The sequence below is a fragment of the Pristiophorus japonicus genome, chromosome 3, assembly GCF_044704955.1.
Source record: "Pristiophorus japonicus isolate sPriJap1 chromosome 3, sPriJap1.hap1, whole genome shotgun sequence".
Taxonomy (NCBI): domain Eukaryota; kingdom Metazoa; phylum Chordata; class Chondrichthyes; family Pristiophoridae; genus Pristiophorus; species Pristiophorus japonicus.
This window is the reverse complement of record NC_091979.1, coordinates 166103347-166126416: the sequence shown is the minus strand read 5'-3', so window position 1 is coordinate 166126416 and position 23070 is coordinate 166103347. Positions and strand designations below refer to the sequence as shown.

Sequence of the window (23070 nt, the reverse complement as noted above, 5' to 3'; positions counted from 1 at the left end):
CAGTAAGCAAAAGGTATCTCTGAGGAAAGAATGGTATCACTGGTAGTCGCACTGGGTTGAAAATTAATTATTTGATTATGAATTGAGACCAAGGAGGAAGAGAACAAGAAAAATCAAAGCAAAAAAAAAAAAATAAGTAGTTAAAATCAAACAAAACCCAAACAAAAAGTCACAATCACGGGACACAAATAAGAAGGAAAGTAACTCTAGATCAGATGCTATGGCAAATACCATCTTTTTCTTCTGTGTGATGAAGCTTGGATGGATTCCGTCGACTGGAGCGCCATTTACCAAGACGCTTGAAGAAGTTCTCCTCTTCATCTCGTCCATCCTCCAGGCCTTCACCTTCAGAGAGCTTTACTGCACTATTAAACTTCACCTGTGTACAATGACAGTAACATTATAAAGCAATTAATAAGTTCTCTTGCAGAATTTTATAAGCCAAACAAACTAATTTCTTACATCGGTGACAGAAATACATCCATAATCCTGTGCTCATTGGACTTTCCTCTCCAAAATCGCAGATAAATAAACATGAAGCTCTCTCCCACGTTCTCCCCACCCCCCCACCACAAAATGTGCAGAAACAAATTAGGTTCTTGAATGCACTATTAATGAGGCAATGTAAATATTTAAAGCAATCAGAAAATAGATAACTTGCAGTTATATAGCACCTTTCACAAACTCAGGACACCCTAAAGCATTTCAAAGACAATTAAGTACTTTTGAATTGTAGTCAACTGTTGTAATGTAGAGAAATACTCCAGCCAATTTGCACACAGCAAGGTCCCACAGAGAGCAATGAGATAATGACCAGATAATCTATTGGTTGAGGGATAAATATTTAAATATTACGAGAACTCCCCTGCTCTTCTTCAAATACTGCCATGAGATCTTTTACATCCCCCCCTCCCCTGAGAGGGCAAACGGGGCCTCTAACGTTTCATCCGAACGACGACACCTCTGACAGTGTAACACACTCTCAGTACTCCACAGAAGTGTCATCTTAGATTATGTGCTCAAATCTCTGAAACGGGGCTTGAACCTAAAATCTTCTGACTTAGAAGTAAAAGGCAAAAGTGATACCACTGAGCCAAGGCCGACATTTCATATTGAAATAGAATGGTAAAGATTCTAATGATGACATTAGTGGAGCAGAAATGCATTGCGGCAAGACGTCTGCCTGTCAGTTATGCACATCTGCTTCTAACTGAACTTCCGATACTGCCCAATTTCAGTAGTCATGGCAAGTTCCCAGCAATAATGTGGGTGGGACCTGGGAGCTAACACACATATGGCCAACATTTGGGTGTGCTGATGCACTTATTTAATGGTCTGCAGCTGTCTTTTAAAGTGGAGCTGAACCAGTAGTATCTTGCGCCCATCTCTCCTGATTCAGCAACTCACTGCAATACTGTCCCAGGGGGATGGTGACCTTCTAGTGCTTTGGTCAAGTGGAAGTTTTTAATCTGTGAATCCAACCAGTTAAAGTTATTTCAACTATCCACATCTAGCATCCACAATGCACTTCTAATGGATGTCGGCAGCTATCCAAGAACAGGAACCCTGGACAATTTGTTCCTCTCCATAGCCCAGGGACTTTAAGGTCAAATGTGGTATAGCCACTGCTGGCTGGTTGAAAGTGGCTGACTTAACACAGGCCATGGATCGAACACGGCATCTTCCTGGTCAGTATGCCTTGCGATACAACACATTTATTTACTAAGCCATGAAGCCAGTTTCACTCAAGCTTTCTAGATTTACATTCAACGTGAATGAAAGAAATAAAAGTTTAAATTAAAGGCGTCAGTTTTATTTGAATAGCTTTCTACGGTTACATGGCAAATATGTGAGAAAGGTCATAAATAACTAGGGCAATTATACTCTATGTACAGTATGGTAAGTGGTATCACAAGTGTAACATTTGGTTTTATTTGATATGAAGTTTAAGTGCCAAACCTCACACTAACGCCCACTTTAGTCATCTAGTACTGCTTTAGTCATAGCTGCTGAATGTTCAGTCACAAAATTCTAGAATGACAACATCTATAACCAGTTTAGAAAATAACATGTTAAATGTAACCTGATAGTTTGAAACACCTACAATATTGGACTGCTAAACGCTGGTTATACCATAACTCCCACTATCACGATTCACATGAGTAAACTTGCAAATTACAGCAAGATTAAAAGGTTCCTAATTGGCAGAAGCAATTACAGTCCATTGTGATAAAACTGTTCTTCTGATGGTATGACACTACCATACTTTAGCAGAATTTTAATGAATCTTAAGCTGGCAGCACATGTGCAAAGGTAATTTTTTTAAAAATCTACTCAGGATTATTATACTATCAATAAATTGAGAAATGCCTTTAACATAATGTGCATTCCCAGGCCATGGGCCAATTTGGATGCCTACAAGAAAGCAAAGCCAAATGCAGCTCTGCTGAACATTTTTATGTTAAGTTACTGCAGCATAAAGATAATTTCCGAGCATCCATGGCAAATGCTTAAGACATCAACTGATATGAATTACCAATATATGTTTGCCTACATAACACTGATAACTGCACAATAAAAGTAATCAATTGATTGTAGAGCACCTTGCCATGTCCTGAGAATGTGATAAGGTGCTATATAAAAGCAAGCTCTTTATCCATCAGGCATGCATTATAAATAAAAAGTTAATTAAAACAGCGATGATTCTATTCAAGTACAAATTCACTCTTTGCACCTTAGAACTCTGCCGTATAAATGAAAGTCTGTCCACAGAGCTTATGTCCAGGAGGTCTTCAACACCATCTGTTAACCCTGACAGTGAAGAGCGCTTCAGCCAGTTTCCTATAATGACAATCATGATTCACAATGGTAATTTCTATACTCTTTATGGTCTTTGAGACGGATTTTTTATTTTACAGTTTCAATCAATTTGGGACATATAAATGTATACTTCAAGAGTTATTCTTCTTTTCCTCATTAAATCCCCATTGATGTCACCCACTGTCAATCTTTTAGGTGGTAGGGCTGAACAATCTTCACACAGATTTCTCAACAGAAGTGGTCAATGCTGCTCTATAACTGTCCTAAGCAGGGGTGCATGGCTACGTTTGGTTTACTCACGGCAGCTTTTCTTTCACCCCAAGATGAAAAGTTTTTCCCACCTGCCTAGTACCTTGCCAAGTCACAATAAAAAAAGGATTTAAGTTTGAATGAAACCTGAAACTGAGATTCAAACAAGGTTTCACTGTGTGCGTGTATATCACACATACACGCACAAATACTTTATGAGTGGATAATGTGGAACACGTGCAATAATGCCGCAACTGCTGCTCCTTAGAAACTACATGAACTTACACCTCACTTAGCTGATCTTGCACAATAATGCATGGTCAGTTCATTAAAAACAATTGTACAACTCCCGGCATACAGGACACAATGGCTAGGTGTGCCACTGGGTCAGGGGCTGGAATGTCGAGCAGCAGAAGCTATTTATCATCCAACTTCCCATAAAGTACAGCCATTTTTATATAGCAAAATGCCTTGGGTAGAACAGCCCCTTTGGAAGATTAGCCTTGGAGGCTAAGCATACAGAGATTCTATTAGATGGAAGGCGCCAACAGGAGGTAAAGTTAAAATTATTATTTAAAACTTCCCCTGAAGCACCTGTTGCAAATGGGCACCAGGTGCCTGGAGCGCTGCTGAGGTGCTTTTGCCATATTATGGGAAGGGCCCTTAATTCAAATAAAAGCCAGCAATGGGAATAATGATCCTAGCTGACTGAAGGTGCACTGGCATTGGGCATTGCAGATATTTCTATAAATATAGTATTGTGCAGATCTCAAGCTTCAATGCCCTATAATGTGCATCAGGACAAGGCGTGCCAAGTATCACATTACCCACACTAAATATAAAAAGAAAAATAGTTATTAATGCTGAAAATACAAAATAAAAGGAAATGATGCAGATCCAAGCCTTGTTGGAGGGTCACCCCCAAGTGGTTATCCTGTATTTCTTTCCAGATGCGGAAAGAAATGTGCATTCTTGCATTACTATTTTTACCTGAATGAATAGTTTCCTTTGCTCTGCTACCAAAATATCAGTTACTTTTTAATCCATTTTACTCTATCAGCTATTCCATGAATGAACTTCACTTCTCAATAGCTGAGGAACAGCCATTAAAAAAATGACAGCCAGTACTCATAACTAACTCCAGTCTTGATAATAAATATCCAATGAAATTTTCTTTATATTGTCCTAAAACCATTCTGATCATGGAGAAGCCACAGTGAAATTGTAAAGAAGCTTAACTGCCACAGACCAGCATGCAAGTGCTAACAGATAATTAAAGGCAAGTTTAATTGTAATACTACTATCAGTTATGGATATTCTCTTTCACCTTCGGTGCAAGTTGAATGCAGTGTGAACTGCGGGATACAGAGTTTACCCTCACTTGTAAGAATAAGTCAAGTGAGATTTTTACATGCGGATTATGAGATTATCCTCACTACCATGATAAATTGAACCGCCCATTGCTTCCCATCAAGGCTAGTTTATGAAAATTGAGTCTGTTGTGTAGGCATGCCTATTCACTGTGTGATGTCTGTAACAATGTATGCAACATTGAATGTACCCTTGTACTGTACACACCTTGCCGGTACACTAGAGGGTGCTGTTGCTGGAGACCTAGGGGTTGCCTGCACACGGCAGATAACCCAATATAAAAAGGAACACACAGCTTGTTGTCAGCACTCAGGAGCTGCTAATAAAGGACTGCAGGTCTGCACAGTTTAAGTACCATACACTGCCTCATGGAGTCATTACTAAAGGTGCCTACATACACCACAACTGGCGACGGGAATACGGGATCACGAACTACACGCTCAACATGTCTAACCTCAGCAACTTTCAGCAATTTATAGAGGGGGAAGATTGGGACGCTTTTGTGGAAAGATTGGAACACTTCTTTATAGCCAACGACCTGGACGGGGACACACCGGCCACACTACCGAACAAACGCAGGGCCATCCTGCTTAGCAGTTGTGGGCCCACCATCTACGGTCTCATCAGGGACTTACTAGCCCCGGAGAAGACAACCACCAAGAGCTATGAGGAACTTGTAACAATCATACAGGAACAACTAAAACCGAAAGAAAGCAACCTCACAGCCAGGCACCGGTTCTACACTTACCGGTGACCTGAGGCCCAAGAAATTGCCAAGTATGCCGCACACTTAAGAAGACTAGCTACATTGTGTGAGTTTGGCGACCACCTTAATGAAGCACTAAGGGACATATTTGTCATCAGAATTGGCCATGAAGGCCTCCAACACAAATTGCTCTCGGCTGACATCACGGTCACCCTGCAGAAAGCAATTCAAGTGAGCCAGGCCTACATGGTTTTGGCCAGCGACTCCAGGCGAATACTGACCCAGGACTCTAAACCAGCGAGCGCAGTGCACCGCATGGACACTTCTAAAGGCAGAAATGCTGCCCCGAGTCCCGCAACCCTGAGTCCGCCACATGGGGCAAACCGGATGGCCCCGTGCTGGTGCTGTGGAGGAAGCCACAGGACCTACCAGTGCCGCTACAAAGACTATGCATGCAAAGGCTGCAAAGAAAAAGGGCACCTTCAGAGAATGTGCAGAAAAGGCTGTACTCACTGTGTCTCTGGTGAGTTGGCTAATCACCGGGGCTCCGACACAGATGAAGATGAAGCTGCTCTAACCCTGGGAGAAGAGTATGGAATCTTTACCTGCTCCACCAGAAGTTCTCCGTGGATGATGGAAGTGGACATCTGCAACCTGCACCAGCCCAGCCCTACAGCCCCTGGCCACCAGGGCCAACACCAGAAGCATGAGGCCAATACCCTCCAGCTTCCCTGGCAAACCCTAGGGTGACCTGACCTTCATCTCCATCGGTGGACAAGGAGCCCACCCAGTCTTATGGCCCTGCCCACCACCCCACAACTACCCACATCACAGTGTATACACCCCACCCACTGCTGCCGTGGCTACCTCCCCGAGGGATCCCACCTCAGTGACACCCACCTGGTTTGTGTGTGAGGGAGGGGAAACGTACGAGGCCAGCCTCAAGCACAGGGGTCACACCTGGCAACCACACAACCCTCAACCCTCCCATAGCCCACCACTGATCACCTCCCCTGGTCATGACAACTAGGATATGAAAAATGCTCAGGGGGGAGTATTGTTGTGTTGGCATGCCTGTTCACTGCGTGATGTCTGTAACACTGTATGCAACATTGAATGTACCCTTGTACTGTACACACCTTGCCGGTACACTAAAGGGTGCTGTTGCTGGAGACCCAGGGGTTGCCTGTACACGGCAGGTAACCCAATATAAAAAGGAACACACAGCTTGTTGTCAGCACTCAGGAGCTGTTAATAAAGGACTGCAGGTCTGCACAGTTTAAGTACCATACACTGCCTCGTGGAGTCATTACTAAAGGTGTCTACATACACCACAGAGTCCTGCATAACAAAACAAGCAAACATGTGGCTTAATCCTCAAGAACCTTTCCCATTGCTTTTTTAATGATAAGACCCCAACTAGAGTACTGTGTAGTTCTGGCAACCCAATCAGAGATGATTATATTGCCTTTGAGAGAGTACACAGCTGCGCAAAAACAAAGTGATTCCAGATATAATTTAAGTTATAAGGAAATATTAGAAATTCCTTCAGATATTTGAAATATGGTTAACTGCACTACAAGATATAAAACACACAAGGTGGGGAATTATTTTATTTAAAACTTATCTTTTAATAGAAATCTGCCTTTTCTAGCTGAATTTTAATACCATGGATTTTCTTCCAAATCAATATTCATTGGCCCAGAAATTGCGGTCGGAGGCTTCCAGCGGGTGGATGCATCCAATCGCAAAAGATTCTACGAAAGTACCTGGTGGTCCCGGAGGTTCGGAGACTTGCAGTCCTGGTTCTTTATGCGAAGGCCTTCATAGGGGCACACGTATCCCAGGAGCGTATAGATTTCGTACGCATCAATGTGATCACGTGTGGCCGGCCCAATCTATCAGAGTAGGGAGATCACCATTTATACTTATGATAATTCCGTATGTACAGAACCACCATAAGTAAGAATGGGAATACCCCCCAAAACACAGAGGGCTAGAATTTCCACACCATTTTCGCCGGGTTTTTCGGCGGTATTGCTAGTTTTCCACAAAGAGTTCCGCCGACAGTTTTGAAATACCGCTGGGGAGCGGACCGCCGGCCTGCATCGCCGAAAAAAACCGCTACCACCAAAGTTTGGTCTCAGCGGTGACCCGTAGGTGAGTAGAAAAAAACGCCCACGAGAAACCAGCCAGAGCTGGGCAGTAGATATGAAGCCCTGCAAAAAAAAGTTAAGTTAAAGTGTTTTTCATTATTCTTTTAAAATTATTTTATGGCGATTAAGTGGAAAAGAGTCCTGAGAATGTTTTTTTATTTTTTGGAAAAAATATATTTTGTGTTTTCCACCCTCCCTCAGCCCAACCCGCAGCCCTGGACTAAATTTGAGTAAGTACCACCCAATTTGATTAAGAACCGTCCAATTTGCCCAGGATCGCATTTTCTGCCGAGAATCTGCATGCAAGATCCATTTTTCCCGCTGGGCGGAATATGTTCCTTTTATTGTGCAATTTTTCACTGGCGTAAATTTAATAATCTTCGCGGTTTTTTGGGCGGCAATCAGGCGGTGGCAGATTTTATGGAAATTCTAGCCCAGAAACACTGAAAATAACTTTTTAGAAAAAAATCACACAATTCAAATTAATCAAAATGGAATGTAATTAATTATTTAAAACAAAAATGTAATTGTTTGAAAAATAAATTTACATATTTTAAAGGGTCTAAAAATAAATTCATCTTATTTAACAGGATTTTAAATGTTAAAATTTTTTTTTTTTTAAGTATTTTTCTGCACTTTAAAAGTCTTACACTGATAAAAGCAGGCCTTACGTCTGCTTTTATCAGTCGTAAGAATTTGAAGGACATTCGCTGGGCATGAGTTGGGCAAATAGCCCAACTCTCCGCCCGTGGAGGCCCTTTAGTTTCGGATGCATGCGATCTGTCAAAAGAATTTTTGACAGATCGCAAGTGCTGGGTGTGGCACATGCGTTTCGCATACCTAAACCCGGAACTTGCGGGGGACCCCATGGGCGCATGTGCACCTTGTAGGTGCCCATGGGGAGGCGATTTCAGGCCCATTATGTCTGCTTTATAGACATATATAGGTTTATATAATATGTTTGTAACAGAACTGAACATTATTTTTCATTACGTAACAGAGAACTTACCTATGGGAAGTTTGAGTTTCTTCCTCAGGGAGATTCTTCTGGATCGTGACCGTGAGCGTCTGTCTGTGGTGGTTCCAGAATGAGCTGTTGTGCATTCAGAAGTGTCTTGCTCGGATTGGCTGCTTGTGTCACTTGCAGCGCTTTGTGATTTAAACATTTTGCGCCAAAAGTCTTTTCGACCCAAAAGAGCTCCTGGAATTTGTTCTTCACTGTGTTAATTTACAAAAAGAGACAATATCCTGTTCACAAAAACTTCATTAAATCCATTACATTTAAAGTCACGCAAGAGAACAGTACATTCAAATGTCAGTGCCTTTTATTTTTCCACGGTGCATTGCATGTAAAAAGCTCAGTCCTAAAATACACTTGAATGTTTGACATCTGAACTTTAAATAACTCTTATATTACATATTTACTTTCAATATGTAAAAACATAAGTATGACTATCCTGATGTGACATAGGAGATGATAGGGTGAGTGTTTCAAAGATAACATTATTCAAACAGTAGTAAAATCCTACAAAGACAGGTAACATATCTTCCATCTATATCCTCCACAAACCAAAGAATTTCAAACCAACAATCCTGCTAAAGGATGCATTGATCCTTAGGTCTGAACCCTGACCTGCATTAAGGAATGTGCTACCAAACTGAAAATACTGATTTACTGATAAATTAAAACCGTTTTTTGGTGAAAATATAAGGAATTCTTACAGATGCTTCCAAAGGAAACGTTTTGAAAATGTAATGAACTAATCACATATTAGGTTTAAAGGCCTTTGAGCCCATCCATCCACCCACAAAATACTCTCTCTGAGTGGTAACTGCAAAATACACTGTTGTTCACTCATTTTACTAAGAGTTCAGGTCCCTCAGGAGACATAAAAACTGTCTACTTTCTGAAGATCACAGTTAAATAAAGACCATCAATAGCCACACAATGGAACCCATGGTCCACTTATCAAACTCAGGTATAATTAGAGGTTGAAATATAAGCCTGGAAATTGTGAACGATGTCACTGGACAAAAGAAAAAAATATTTTTTTTGTTCTTGGGATGTGGGAATCGTTGGCACGACCACATTTATTGCTCATTCCTAGTTGCCCAGAGAGAAGGTGGTGGTTGGCCTTTTCCTTGAACCACAGAAATCCTGGTGGTGCTGGTACTCCCACAATGGTGTTAACATCTCTTAAAATAACAGCAAGAGAAATTTAATATCAGCATGTTAAGTATTTACAATAACAGTGAATACTGTAATTTCTAGACTTTAAGGCCAAATTTTAACCTTGCCCACACAATGGGAACAGGGCCAACAGGAGATTAAAATAGTAGGGTACTTAACGCTGCGTTCCCATCTGCCGTCAGTTTAACCATGCAGTTTTCGGAATTGGCCCAGGCAGGTGGGGGTCCCATGATGCAATGCGGACCCCAATGCCATTTTAACCCAAAATTTAAGAAATCTCACCTGCCACTAAAACCTCGTAGGGTTGAGCTCTCAGAACCAATGAAGCAGTTTTTAAAAAGGCAGTCACCTGCAGGAACTGCATCGCATGATCTTTGTGCTATTTGGATTGCCAGAACAGTTTCAGCTTCTGGATCACTTCTTTCTCACTTACAGTGACTGGCTTCCCTCACAGCCAGGGCATCATTGACTGCACACATGTTGCCACCAGGGCATCAAAACACTACTTGGCAGCATTCGTGAATATAAAAGGATACCACTCCATTAAAGTCCAGGTATTGTCTAATCACAGAAACAGGATCATACAGGTTTGTGCAAGGCACCCAAGCAGCAGTCACAATGCATTTATCCTGTGATAGTCTACCATTTCAATGTTAAACCCTTCTAGAATGTGGCAGGTTAGCTGCTAGGGGACAAGAAATACCTCATATACACACGGCTCATGTCACCCCTCTGCAACCCCACCAGACTGAGCAATACAATTATAATCAAAGCCAGGGGACCACCTGGATCATTATTGAGCATACCATAGGGATGCTGATGCAGAGATTCAGATATCTCGACAGATCGGGGGGAGGGGGGGTACCCTACAATATGCCCCACAAAGAGTCTCCTGTGTTGGACTGCTGTGCTGCATGCTGCACAAGCTCGCTATACATAGCAATGCAGGGTCCTGGGCCAACATTTGCTGTTCCAATTATTCAACCAAGTGTTGAGCTTTGGACCCATATCCTCTCTATCATAAAACCTGTTTACTTCCACCTTCACAACATTGTCATGCTCTACAACTTCCTCAGTCCTTCAGTTGCTGAGACATTATACATGTCTTCAGCACCCTCAACTACTCTAATACTCGTGTTACTAGCCTCCCATCTTCCACTCTCCATAAACTCCAACTTATCCAAAATTCTATTGCATGTATCCTAGTGCACACCATCCCTGCCTTCCTTAATCTACATTGCCTCAAATTTAAAATCCTTGTCCTCAGCTTCAAATACCTGCAGGGTCTTGCAACACACTTTCTCCAAAACTTCCTGTGGAATTGTACCTCATCTCCCCCAAATTTTCTTCAAAACCAGCCTCTTGTGCAACCCCTCCCCCTGTTATGTATGTAAACTTTACTAGTGTGTAAGACTTGCACCATGGGATGCATCTGTGGGAAACCCAAGGGTCACCTGCACACCCCAGGCAAGACTACCATGCTGCTTCTTCACTCTGGAGTTACATTAAAGAGACCAAGGTCACAACAGTTTGAGCTTACAGCATACAGTCTTGTGGAGTTATTCTGAACATAACACCCCCCCAATCCCATTTGCTCGACCATTGGCAGTACAACCACTTGGTTCCTATTGTCTGGACTGCTCTCCCTAAATCTCTCTATGTCTCTATCTCTTTAATAAACCTCTAGATCCATCTCTTCGACTAAGTTTTCAGTTTCCTTTCCTAATCTTTCCTTTCATGACTCGGCACCATTTTTCTACACACCTATCTGTAAAGCACCTCGGGACTTCTTTTTAATTTTAAAGGAATTTATGCGTCACTTTTGTTACTCTTTGAAATTTTTTAATGTTTATACTAGAAATAGTATGAACAAGATGTTGGAATGCAGCCATATGCTTCCATGGAGAATTTAAATATTCTCTGAAACTTGGTTGGTCATAGTAATGGTTCTGAAGTGCAGATGAAAGGGTACAAGAAATTCCGAAAAGATAGGTTGGCTCAAAATAGGAAGAGAATGTAACTGCAATAACTCCAACCTCCCTTTCCTCTCCAAAGTCCTTGAACGTGTTGGCGCCTCCCAAATCCATGCCCATCTTTCCCGCAATTCCAGGTTTGAATCCCTCCAATCTGGTTTCCGCGCCAACCACAGTACCGAAACTATGACAAAGACAAACTATCACTCCTCGTTCTATTTGACTAGTCTGCAGCTTTTGACACGGTTGACCACTCTAACCTTCTCCAACGTCTCTCCAGCTGTGTGGGACTGCACTTGCCTGGTTCCATTCCCATCTATCTAATCGTAGCCAGAGATTCACAAGCAACAGCTTCTCTTCTCACCCCCGCATCGTTATCTCTAGTGTTCCCCAAGGTTCTATCCTTGGCCCCCTCCTAGTTCTCCTCTACATGGTGCCCCTTGGCGACATCATCTGAAAACACAGTGTCAGTTTCCACATGTATGCTGAAGACACCCAGCTCTACCTCATTACCACTTCTCTCGACCCCTCCATGGTCTCCAAATTGTCAGTCTGCTTGTCCGAAATCCAGTTCTGGATGAGCAGAAATTTTCTCCAATTAAATATTGGGAAGACCGAAGCCATTGTTTTCGGTCCCACCACAGATCCTATTCACTAGCCACTGACTCCATCCCTCTCCCTAACTTCTGTCTGAGGCTGAACCACACTGTTCGCAACCTAGGTGTCATACTTGACAATGAAATTAGTTTTCGACCACATATCTGCAGCATAACTAAGACCTCCACCTCCAGAACATCGCCCGTCTCCACCCTTGCCTCAGCTCATCCACTGCTGAAGCCCTCATCCATGCCTTTGTTATCTCTAGATTTGACTATTCCAACGCACTCCTGGCTGGCCTCCCACATTCTATCCTACGTAAACTAGAGGTGATCCAAAACTCGGCTGCCCGTGTCCTAACTCACACCAAGTCCCGTTCACCCATCGCCACCGTGCTCACTGACCTACATTGACTTCCGGTTAAGCAACGCCTCAATTTCAAAATTCTCATCCTTATTTTCAAATCCCTCTGTAATCTCCTCCAGCCCTACAAACCCCCCCACCCCTCCCCCCCCCCCACACCGAGATGCTTGCATTCCTCTAATTTTGCCCTCCTGAGCATCCCTGATTATAAATGCTCAACCATTGGTGGCCATGCCTTCTGTTGCCTAGGCCCTAAGCTCTGGAATTCCCTGCCTAAACCTCTTTGCCTCTCTACCTCTCTTTCCTCCTTCAACACGCTCCTTAAAACATACTTCTTTGACCAAGCTTTTGGTCACCTGCCCTAATTTCTCCTAATGCTGCTCGGTGGCAAATTGTTAATCTCATGATACCCCTGTGAAGCGTCTTGGGATGTTTCCCAATAGAAATATCTCAAAGAGACATTCTCCCTTTGATACACATTTGGTATACTGCTTTGATATGTGAAGGATAATGAAGGAACATTTTAAACAATTTCCTGTCACTCACTGTTCTGGGGTCTGAGGAGGACGACTGGAAACAAGACTACGGCATTCTTCCGGCGCCGCTGAGGCCTGTGCTTTATCAGTGGTTGATCCTCCTTCACCTCTGCAATCAACCAAATTCAAATTACTACTCAAAAATACAAAACCAAGTTTCCAACCATTCACTTTTCTGTTTATAGACTAAAGTTTGTGGAAATTATACCTATAAGGTATAATTTTATTTTTTAATGTTCTATCTATAATCAAAATGCAAGTTGTGAAATACAATGTGATATAATCTATCTGAAACTTCAGCTAATTGATTAACAGGCTATCATATTTTAAAAGATGGCTTTGACTGACAATTGATTGTTAAAGGGGAAGGAAAGTCTAGGTGGAATACCGTTAATATTGAAGAAAATATATTCATAAAAATATTTATTGACTTGTTTTTAATGAATAAACGGGAACAGACCCTTTTATCCATGTTTTTCTATAAACACAGGAATAGATCGCCCTAAATCAGGATGCAATCCTGCTGTAGCACACGCTACACGCAACTAATGAGGCTGAAGGCAGGACCATAGCAAACTGGTTACGATACTACAGGCAAGCTATGAGCGCCTGCGTGTCCCAAGACAGCTTGCTGCTCATGGCAGAGGAGTGAATTTAGACGGCCTAGATGCTAACCGAGGGCCCCGCGGGGGGTGGGCGTAATTGGGATGGGGGCAAGCTGTGACCGACAGCAAACTGACATTGTAATGTGAGTGCTCCTGCTCCTGCTGGCTCCACATTAAGGAAATTAACAAAAGCTTGAAACTTACCTTTTAGATGACAGCCTCCAGCAGTCCCTTTAGGGACCAATGGTTTGTCTGCTGTGCACCTGCGATCTGTTGCAATCGAATTTCACAAAAAGGTCCTGCATAGGGTGTTAGACCCCTGATTTGCATAAGCATTAGAGCCAAGCCATATGGGAGTAGTGAATGTAATGTATTTGGATTGTCAAAGAGCATTTGACAAGTTGCCACACGAGAGGTTGTTATACAAAATTAGGGCTCATGGGATTGGGGTTAATCTATTAGTGGGGAGTGAGGATTGGTTAATGGGCAGAAAACAGAGAGTAAAAATAAATGGATAATTTTTGGGTTGACATGCTGTAACTAGTGAGGTACTACAAGGATCAGCGCTTGGGCCTCAGCTATTTACAATCTATATCAATGACTTAAAAAAAAAACGCTTCTGTGAAGTGCCTTGGAAATTATTACATTAAAGGCGCTATATAAATATAACTTGTTGTTGTTCTATGACTTAGATGAGTACTGGGTCCCTTGCTTTTTGTGATACGTATCAACGATTTAGATTTGAACATAGGGAGTATGACACTAAAATTTGCTGTGTGGTTGATAATGAAGAGGAAAGTCATGGGCTGCAAGAAGATATCAATCTACTGGTCAGGTGGGCAGAGCAGTGGCAAATGGAATTTAATTCAGAGAAGTATGAGGTGATGCACTTTGGGAGGGCTAATAAGGAAAGGGTATACACATTAAGTGGTAGGCCACTTAATAGTGTACATGAACAAAGGGACCTTGGGAGTCCACAGATCCCTGAAAGTTGCAGGCCAGGTGGATAAGGTGGTTAAGAAGGCATATGGAATGCTTGCCTTTATTGGCTGAGGCATAGAATACAAGAGCAGGGAGGTTATGCTTAAATTGTATAATACTTTGGTTAGGCCACAGCTTGGACAGAAAGGTACATTTTAAGGAGCATTTTAAAGGAGGAGGTAGAGAGATGGGAAGGTTTAGGGAGGGAATTCCAAAACTTAGGGCCTAGGCAGCTGAAGACATGGCTACCAATGGTGAAGTGATTTAAATCATAGACTCCCAAGAGGACAGAAGTGGAAGAGCGCAGAGATCTCAAAGGCTTGCAGAGCTGGTGAGGTTACAGAGATGGGAAGGGGTGAGGCCATGGGGGGAGATTTGAAAATAAGGATGACATTTTTAAAATTGAGGTGTTGCTGGACTGGGAGTCAATGTAGGTCAGCGAGCAAATGGGTGATGAGTGATCGGGACTTGGTGTGAGTAAGGATATGGGCAGCAGGGTTTGGATGAGTTCAAGTTTGTGTAAAATGGAGGCTGGGCAGGAGAGCATTGGAATAGTCAAGTCTAGAGGTAACAAAAGCTTTCAGTACCAGTTGAGCTGAGGCAGGGGTGGAGTGGGGCAATGCGACAGAGGTGGAAGCAGGCAGCCTTGGTGATGGAGTGGAGGTGTGATCGGATATGTAGTCGGAAGCTGGTATCAGTGTCAAATACGTCACCAAGGTTGCGAAAGGTCTGCTTCAGCCTCAGATAAGTGCCAGAAAGAGGATTGCAGTTGGTGGCAAGGGGGTGGGGTTTGTTGCGGGGATCGAAGACATTGGCTTCGGTCTTCCCAATATTTAATTGGAGGAAATTTCTGCTCATCCAGTAGTGAATATCGGACAAGCAGTGTGCAAATCTGAGACAATGGAGGGGTCGACAGAGCAGGTTGTGAGGTAGAGATAGGTGTCATTAGCGTACATGTGAAACCTGACTTTGTGCTTACAGATGATGTAATCGAGAAACACCATGGAGTAGAGAAATAGGAGGGGGCCAAGGATAGATCCTTGGGGGACACCAGAGGTAACGGTGTGGGAGCAGGAACAGAAGCCACTGCCGGTGATTCTCTGGCTAAAACTAGATAGATAAAAATGGAATCAGGAAAGGGCAGTTTCACCCAGCTGGACGATGGAGGAGAGACATCAGAGTAGGATAGTATGGTCAATCGTGTCAAAGGCTGCAGACAGGTCAAGAAGGAGGAGACGGAATAGCTTACAATAGTCACAATCACATAAGATTTCATTTGTGACTTTGATGAGAGCCATTTCTGAACAATGGCACGGGTGGAAATCCGATTGGAATGATTCAAACATGGAGTTACGGGAAAGATGGGGACGGATTTTGGAGGCGACAATACGTTCAAGGACTTGAGAGGAAAGGGAGATTGGAGATGCGGCGCTAGTTTGCAAGGACAGAAAGGGCAAGAATGGGTTTTTTGAGGAGAGGGGTGATGACAGCAGATTTGAAGAGGAGGGAGACAGTAACTGAGGAGAGGGAACTGTTAACAAGATCAGCTAACATAGAAGCCAGGAAAGGAATATAGGTAGTCAGCAGTTTGGTGGGAATAGGCTCGAGGGAGTAGGAGGTGGGTCCCATGGACAAGATGCGCTCACAGAAGGCATATGGGGAGATGGAGACAAAGTAGAGAAAGATGCAGGTTGGAGAAAGGGGCAGGAAAAGTTTGGCCCGGTGGACTAGCAGGAGGGAAGCGGCAAAGGCAGCTGATCGACTGGTCTCAGAAGTCCATGAGCTCCTCGCACTTGTTGTTGGAAGTGAGGGTGGAGGAGGCAGGGGAGAGAGATTTAAGAAGATGGTTTGTAATGAGGAGGTTATCTTTGCATTCCAGGATGATCCTGGAACAGTGAGCAATTTTGGCCGAGGGGAGCAGGACGGGGTAGTGCTTTATGTGGTCCAGCCAGAGCAACCGCATGAATCGTTAAACCAGTTGTCTAATATAATGTTCAAGTCTGCGTCCTTGGGACTTAAGAGAGTGGAGATGAAGGCCAGACCTGGGGCAATGACGAGGTTAAGAGAGAGTAATGGTTTTAATGAGGATAAGGGCATCAGAGGTGGAGATGAGGGTGTGATTGAGCAGATCGGTAGGTGGAGATGAGGGTGTGATTGAGCAGATCGGTAGGTGGAGATGAGGGTGTGATTGAGCAGATCGGTAGGTGGAGATGAGGGTGTGATTGAGCAGATCGGTAGGTGGAGATGAGGGTGTGATTGAGCAGATCGGTAGGTGGAGATGAGGATGTGATTGAGCAGATCGGTAGTTGCAGAAATGTCATGGTGAATGGAGAACAGTTGGGAATTTGAAAGTGAAGTTGTAAGTGAGTTGGGGGAGAGTTTTTTTCCAGGGGCAAACACAGAAGGAAGTGGGGTTGGAAGGGGAAAGGGGAGGATGTGCGTGCAGAGCGATTCAAGGAAGTAATCATAGATGGCTTTCTCTGTGATTGACACGATGGGAGTAGCGAGGCCACATGAGATATCGAGGTCAAGAGGGTGGCTGTGAATATGGGCAGGTGAGTTAATATGGAGGGAGAGATTTAGGGAGGATAAGGGGCACTGAACGCAGAGGAGAGCATGATGAGTTGACATGGAGGTTGAAATCACCATGGCTAAGAAGTCGATCGGTGCAGAGGCTGAGGGAGGAAAGCAGTGAAGATATTGGGGCTTGGTGCTTGGGTGGGTGGCAGAGAAAAATAATTTAAATGAGAGGTGAGAGATGTGGAACAAGGTGAGATGCTCAGAGAAGGAGAAGGTGCCAGAGGAGTAGGGATCAGACTAAGGTATGATTTGGAGATAAGGGCTACTCCATCACCACAACGGTTTGGGAAGCTTTGATGGTGGAAGGTATAGCCAGGCGAGGAAGCTTCATTAAGGGTGAAGGTGTCATCACCCTCAGCCTGGTTTCCCTCAAAACTATGATCTCGATGCAATCATGCACAATAAGCTCATGGATGGCAAGGGCCTGGTTCACAAGTGAACGGACATTCTGGAAGGTGATGCGGAGAGAGATAGTGATAGCCCATCCACTGGCAAGGTCCATGAGCTAGAGATCAAACATCCTCCAAATGAATGATGAACCAAGCTTGATGGGCTAAATGGCCTACTCCTGTTCCTAAGTTTAATAAGAATATAAGAAATAGGAACAGGAGTAGGCCATATGGCCCCTCGAGCCTGCTCCGCCATTCAATAAGATCATGGACTCGGCTCCACTTCCCCGCCCGCTCCCCATAGCCCCTTATCGTTTAAGAAACTGTCTATTTCTGTCTTAAATTTATTCAATGTCCCAGCTTCCACAGCTCTCTGAAACAGCGAATTCCACAGATTTACAACCCTCTGAGAGAAGAAATTTCTCCTCATCTCTGTTTTAAATGGGCAGCCCCTTATTCTAAGATCTTGCCCTCTAGTTCTAATCTCCCTCATCAGTGGAAACATCCTCTCTGCATCCACCTTGTCAAGCTCCCTCATAATCTTATACATTTCAATAAGATCACCTCTCATTCTTCTGAATTTCACTGAGTAGAGGCCCAACCTACTCAACCTTTCCTCATAAGTCAACTCCCTCATCCCTGGAATTAATCTAGTGAACCTTCTCTGAACTGCCTCCAAAGCAAGTATATTCTTTCGTAAATATGGAAACCAAAACTGCATGCAGTATTCCAGGTGTGGCCTCACCAATACCTCGTATAGCTGTAGCAAGACTTCCCTGCTTTTATACTCCATCCCCTTTGCAATAAAGGCCAAGATACCATTGGCCTTCCTGATCACTTGCTGTACCTGCATACTATCCTTTTGTGTTTCATGCACAAGTGCCCCCAGGTCCCGCTGTATTGCGGCACTTTGCAATCTTTCTCCATTTAAATTGTCATGTATGTATGCTTGGGTTTACTAGACACCAGGTGGCGCCACGGTCGGAGGTCATTGGGCTTTGCGCACGTCTGTGCGGCCAAGGTATAAAAGGCCAGCCATCTTGTAATGTAATAATTTCGGGCTCTAATAAAGTAGAGCAAGGTTTGTACCTGTTCGGAGTTTACATTATTCAGTCTACTGAGTTATTGCATGCACAACATTTGGAGACAAGGTAACAAGAACCTTCGCATGCAAAAATGAGCACAATTGGAATTCTGGAGCGATTCGTGGAGGGAGAAGATTGGGCAGACTTTGTAGCCTGCTCGAACCAGTACTTCGTGGCCAACAAAATGGAGGAAGAGACAGGCGCAGTTCGGCGCTGAGCAGTCCTCCTCACGGTTTGCGGTCCGAAAATCTATGGACTCATAAAGAATCTCCTCTCACTCTTAAGTCCAACGGACAAGGATTATGAAACATTGTGTGCTCTGGTACATGACCATTTCAAACCAGATGAAGGCATCATCATCTCAAGATATCGATTCTATACTCAAGTTCGTTCTGAGGGCCAGGATGTATCGGAATTCGTTGCCGACCTAAGACATCTAGCTGGACCTTGTAAGTTCGAAACTGCATTGGCAGACATGCTGCGGGACTTCTTTGTAATCGGCATCAACCATGAGGTGATCCTGCATAAGCTACTGGCGGCGGAGATGCTGGATTTGAGCAAGGTCATCACGATTGCCCAATCATGCATGACGACGGACAAAAGTTTAAAGCAGATATTGAAAAATAGGAACTCAGCAAGTAATGTAAACAAGATAGTATCGTCGTTTGGCAGAGCAGCATATGGCAGGGCCTACCCAACTGCGTACGCGAAACCTGTGGCTGCTCAAAGTCTGCCAACGGGAATGAATCCGATATCACCGTGTTGGCGTTGTGGGGGAAATCATCGGCATCATCAGTGTTGGTTTAAACAGTATATTTGTAAAGACTGTTCGAGAGTGGGGCATCTCCAGCGCATGTGTCCGCAACTGAGCAAGCGTGCTGCGACACACCATGTGGAGGATGATGACCAGTCTGGCGCGGATACAGATATGCAATCCGAGATACCAGAGGAGGAAGTGTATGGACTGTATTTGTTCCTAACAAAGAGCCAAATGATAATGATTAATGTAAAACTTAATGGTGTGCCGGTGTCGATGGAATTGGACACGGGTGCGAGCCAATCAATAATGAGCCAGAGGACATTAGACAGGCTGTGGGATACTAAGGCTGATGGGCCTAAGCTGAGTCCAGTCAATGCCAAGTTACGTACGTACACTAAAGAACTCATAACGGTGATTGGCAGTGCAGTAATCAAGGTGTCGTATGATGGTGTGATTCACGATTTTCCGTTATGAATTGTTCCAGGCAATGGTTCAACGCTGTTCGGCAGGAACTGGTTAGAAAAAATCAAATGGAACTGGAGCGAGATCAAAGCGTTGTCATCGGAGGAGGAGGATACTCCATGTGCTCAAGTGTTGAGCAAGTTCCCCTCCCTGTTTGAACCAGGCATTGGCAATTTCACCGGAGCCAAGGTACAGATCCATGTGGACTCAGATGCAAGACCTGTCCATCATAAAGCTCGGGCAGTTCCGTACATGATGAGGGAGATGGTCGAAATCGAACTGGACAGACTCCAGCGTGAAGGAATCATATCACCGGTCGAATTTAACGAATGGGCTAGCCCCATTGTTCCTATGTTGAAAAGTGATGGCACTGTCAGGATTTGTGGAGACTACAAGGTTACGATCAACCAAGTTTCGAAACAAGATCAAATACCCGTTTGACATGTTTGCAACGCTAGCCGGGGGAAGTCGTTCACAAAACTGGATCTAATGTCGGCCTACATGACACAGGAGCTGGTCAACACGTCAAAGAAACTTACATGCATCAACACTTATAAAGGACTGTTTATCAACAATAGGTGCCCTTTTGGAATTCGCTCGGCTGCAGCCATATTTCAGAGGAACATGGGGAGTCTACTGAAGTCCATCCCCAGAACCATCTTGTTCCAAGATGACATACTGGTCACAGGTTGTGACTCCGCTGAACATGTGAACAACATGGAAGAGGTTCTACATTGTCTGGACAAAGTGGGACTCAGACTGAAACACTTGAAGTGCGTCTTCATGGCATCGGAAGTTGAATTCCTGGGGAAGAAAATTGCTGCTAACAGTATCAGGCCTACGGACTCGAAAACCAAGGCCATCAAAAATGCACCCAAGCCTCAGAATGGGACGGAGCTACGTTCGTTCCTTGGTCTACTCAACTACTTCGGTAATTTGTTACCTAGATTGAGCACCTTATTCGGGCCACTGCACACTGCTGCTAAGAAAAGGCGAAAACTGGGTTTGGGGTCCGTCTCAAGATAGAGCTTTTGAGAAAGCTACTAATCTGCTTTGCTCTAACAAGCTGCTGGTACATTATAATCTGTGATACTTCGTCATATGGAGTTGGTTGCGTGCTCCAACAAGCTAATGAGTCGGGCAAATTACAACCTGTTGCATATACTTCAAAAAGTTTGTCAAAGGTGGAAAGAGCCCACAGCATGGTAGAGAAAGAAGCACTAACCTGCGTGTCTGGGGTTAAAAAGATGCATCAGTACCTGTTTGGTCCTCGGTTTGAACAGATCACAAGCCACTCATTTCATTGTTTTCGGAAAACAAAAGTATCAATACATTCGTCCCGCATCCAGAGATGGGCGCTGACATTATCTGCCATAAACCTGGCACTGAGAATTGTGCCAATGCATTGAGTCGTCTGCTGTTGTCCACACCGGAGGTGGAAACGCCACAACCGGCATACCTACTGTTAGTCAGGGATGCTTTTGAAAGTGAAGCAACCACTGTCACGGCCCAACAAGTTAAGATCTGAATCAGTCAGGACCCGATACTATCGGTTGTGAAATGTTGTATCCTTAGTGGTGATTGGTCTGCCATACCCAAGCAAATGTGTGAGGAGACCAAACCTTACATCCCTTGCAAAGCCGAACTATCCATTCAATCAGATTGTATACCGTGTGGTAATCGTGTTGTTATGCCCAAGAAAGGCAGAGAGAAATTTGTGCATGATTTACATAGCACGCATCCCTGTATTGTCATGATGAAAGCCATTGCCAGGTCTCATGTATGGTGGCCTGGAATTGACTCTGATCTGGAATCATGTGTGCATCATTGCAACACTTACATGCAGCTTAGTAAAGCACCAGAGGAATCGCCACTGAGTCTGTGGTCGTGGCCATCTAAACCATGGTCCAGGATCCACATCGACTTTGCAGGTCCCTTCCTGGGAAAGATATTTTTAGTTGTGGTGGATGCTTATTCCAAGTGGATAGAGTGTACAATCATGTCATCCAGCACATCCACAGCTACCATTGAGCCTTCGTGTCATGTTTGCTACGCATGGTCTGCCCGACATCGTTGTAAGCGACAATGGATTTTGCTTAACCAGTCTGGAGTTTCAAGAGTTCATGAAACTCAATGGTATCAAACATGTGAGGTCAGCACCATTCAAACCCGCATCCAATGGACAAGCAGAGCGTGTGGTCCAAACCATCAAGCAGAGTATGAAACTCAAGGTTCACTGCAAACTTGCTTGTCACGCATATTGCTTAGTTACAGGACAAGACCCCATCCGCTTACCGGGGTCTCCTCTGCTGAATTATTGATGGAGAGGTTTCAAGACCAGGCTCTCTCTTGTCCACCCTGACTTGAATAATCATGTTGAATACAGATGTCAAAGTCAGCAATGGTATCATGATCGCGCTACTGTATCACGCGACATTTCTATCAATGATCCTGTGTATGTACTGAATTATGGTCAAGGTCCCAAATGGATCGCCGGTACTGTTATGGCCAAAGACGGTTAAAGAGTGTTTATTGTCAAGCTCAAGAATGGGCAAACATGCAGGATACATGTTGATCAGATAAAGCTGCGGCACACGGATGAACCGGAACAGTCTGAGGAAGACACAATCAGTGACCAACCAACCTACACTCAGTCATCAGAGGACTCCGTTGTCATCAATTAATCTGGACTTTCAATCCCTGACATGGTCATTGCCACTCCCATCAGATCGGCTACCCAGCCCCCAGTTATAACAGACTCAGAATGCTCGTCCAAGGTTGGAGTTGAACTGAGACGTTCAACTCGGGAGCGGAAAGCCCCGGACCGTCTCAATTTGTAAAAAGACTGTTACTAATATCTTAGAGGGGGATATTGTCATGTATGTATGCTTGGGTTTACTAGCCACCAGGTGGCACCACTGTCGGAGGTCATTGGGCTGTGCGCACGTCTGTGCGGCCCAGGTATAAAAGGCCAGCCATCTTGTAATGTAATCACTTTGGGCCCTAACAAAGTAGAGCCAGGTTTGTACCTGTTCGGCGTTTACAGTATTCCGTCTTTTGAGTTATTGCATACACAACATAAATAATAACTTGCTCTTTGATTTTTTTCTGCCATGCATGACCTCACATTTCCAACATTATACTCCATCTGCCAAATTTTTGCCCACTCACTTAGCCTGTCTATGTCCAGGCCAGTTCCAAGACCACCCCAACCTCTGTCGTCGAGCTACAGTACACGGATGACGC

The 23070-nt window shown here is 44.0% G+C and overlaps 1 protein-coding gene across 8 annotated transcripts in view; it reads right to left on the bottom strand.

The window, feature by feature from the left end:
• LOC139260001 (protein unc-80 homolog) overlaps nucleotides 1-23070 on the bottom strand; it is a 501022-nt gene that overhangs the window by 336494 nt on the left and 141458 nt on the right. For all 8 annotated transcript variants that reach the window (XM_070876044.1, XM_070876038.1, XM_070876039.1 and 5 more), the window contains 4 exons: nucleotides 12973-13071; nucleotides 8312-8520; nucleotides 2735-2841; nucleotides 232-379 (listed from right to left, as the gene is read on the bottom strand). In XM_070876044.1, coding sequence (XP_070732145.1) covers nucleotides 232-379; nucleotides 2735-2841; nucleotides 8312-8520; nucleotides 12973-13071 — 563 coding nt within the window. The remainder of the gene's footprint in view (nucleotides 1-231; nucleotides 380-2734; nucleotides 2842-8311; nucleotides 8521-12972; nucleotides 13072-23070) is intronic.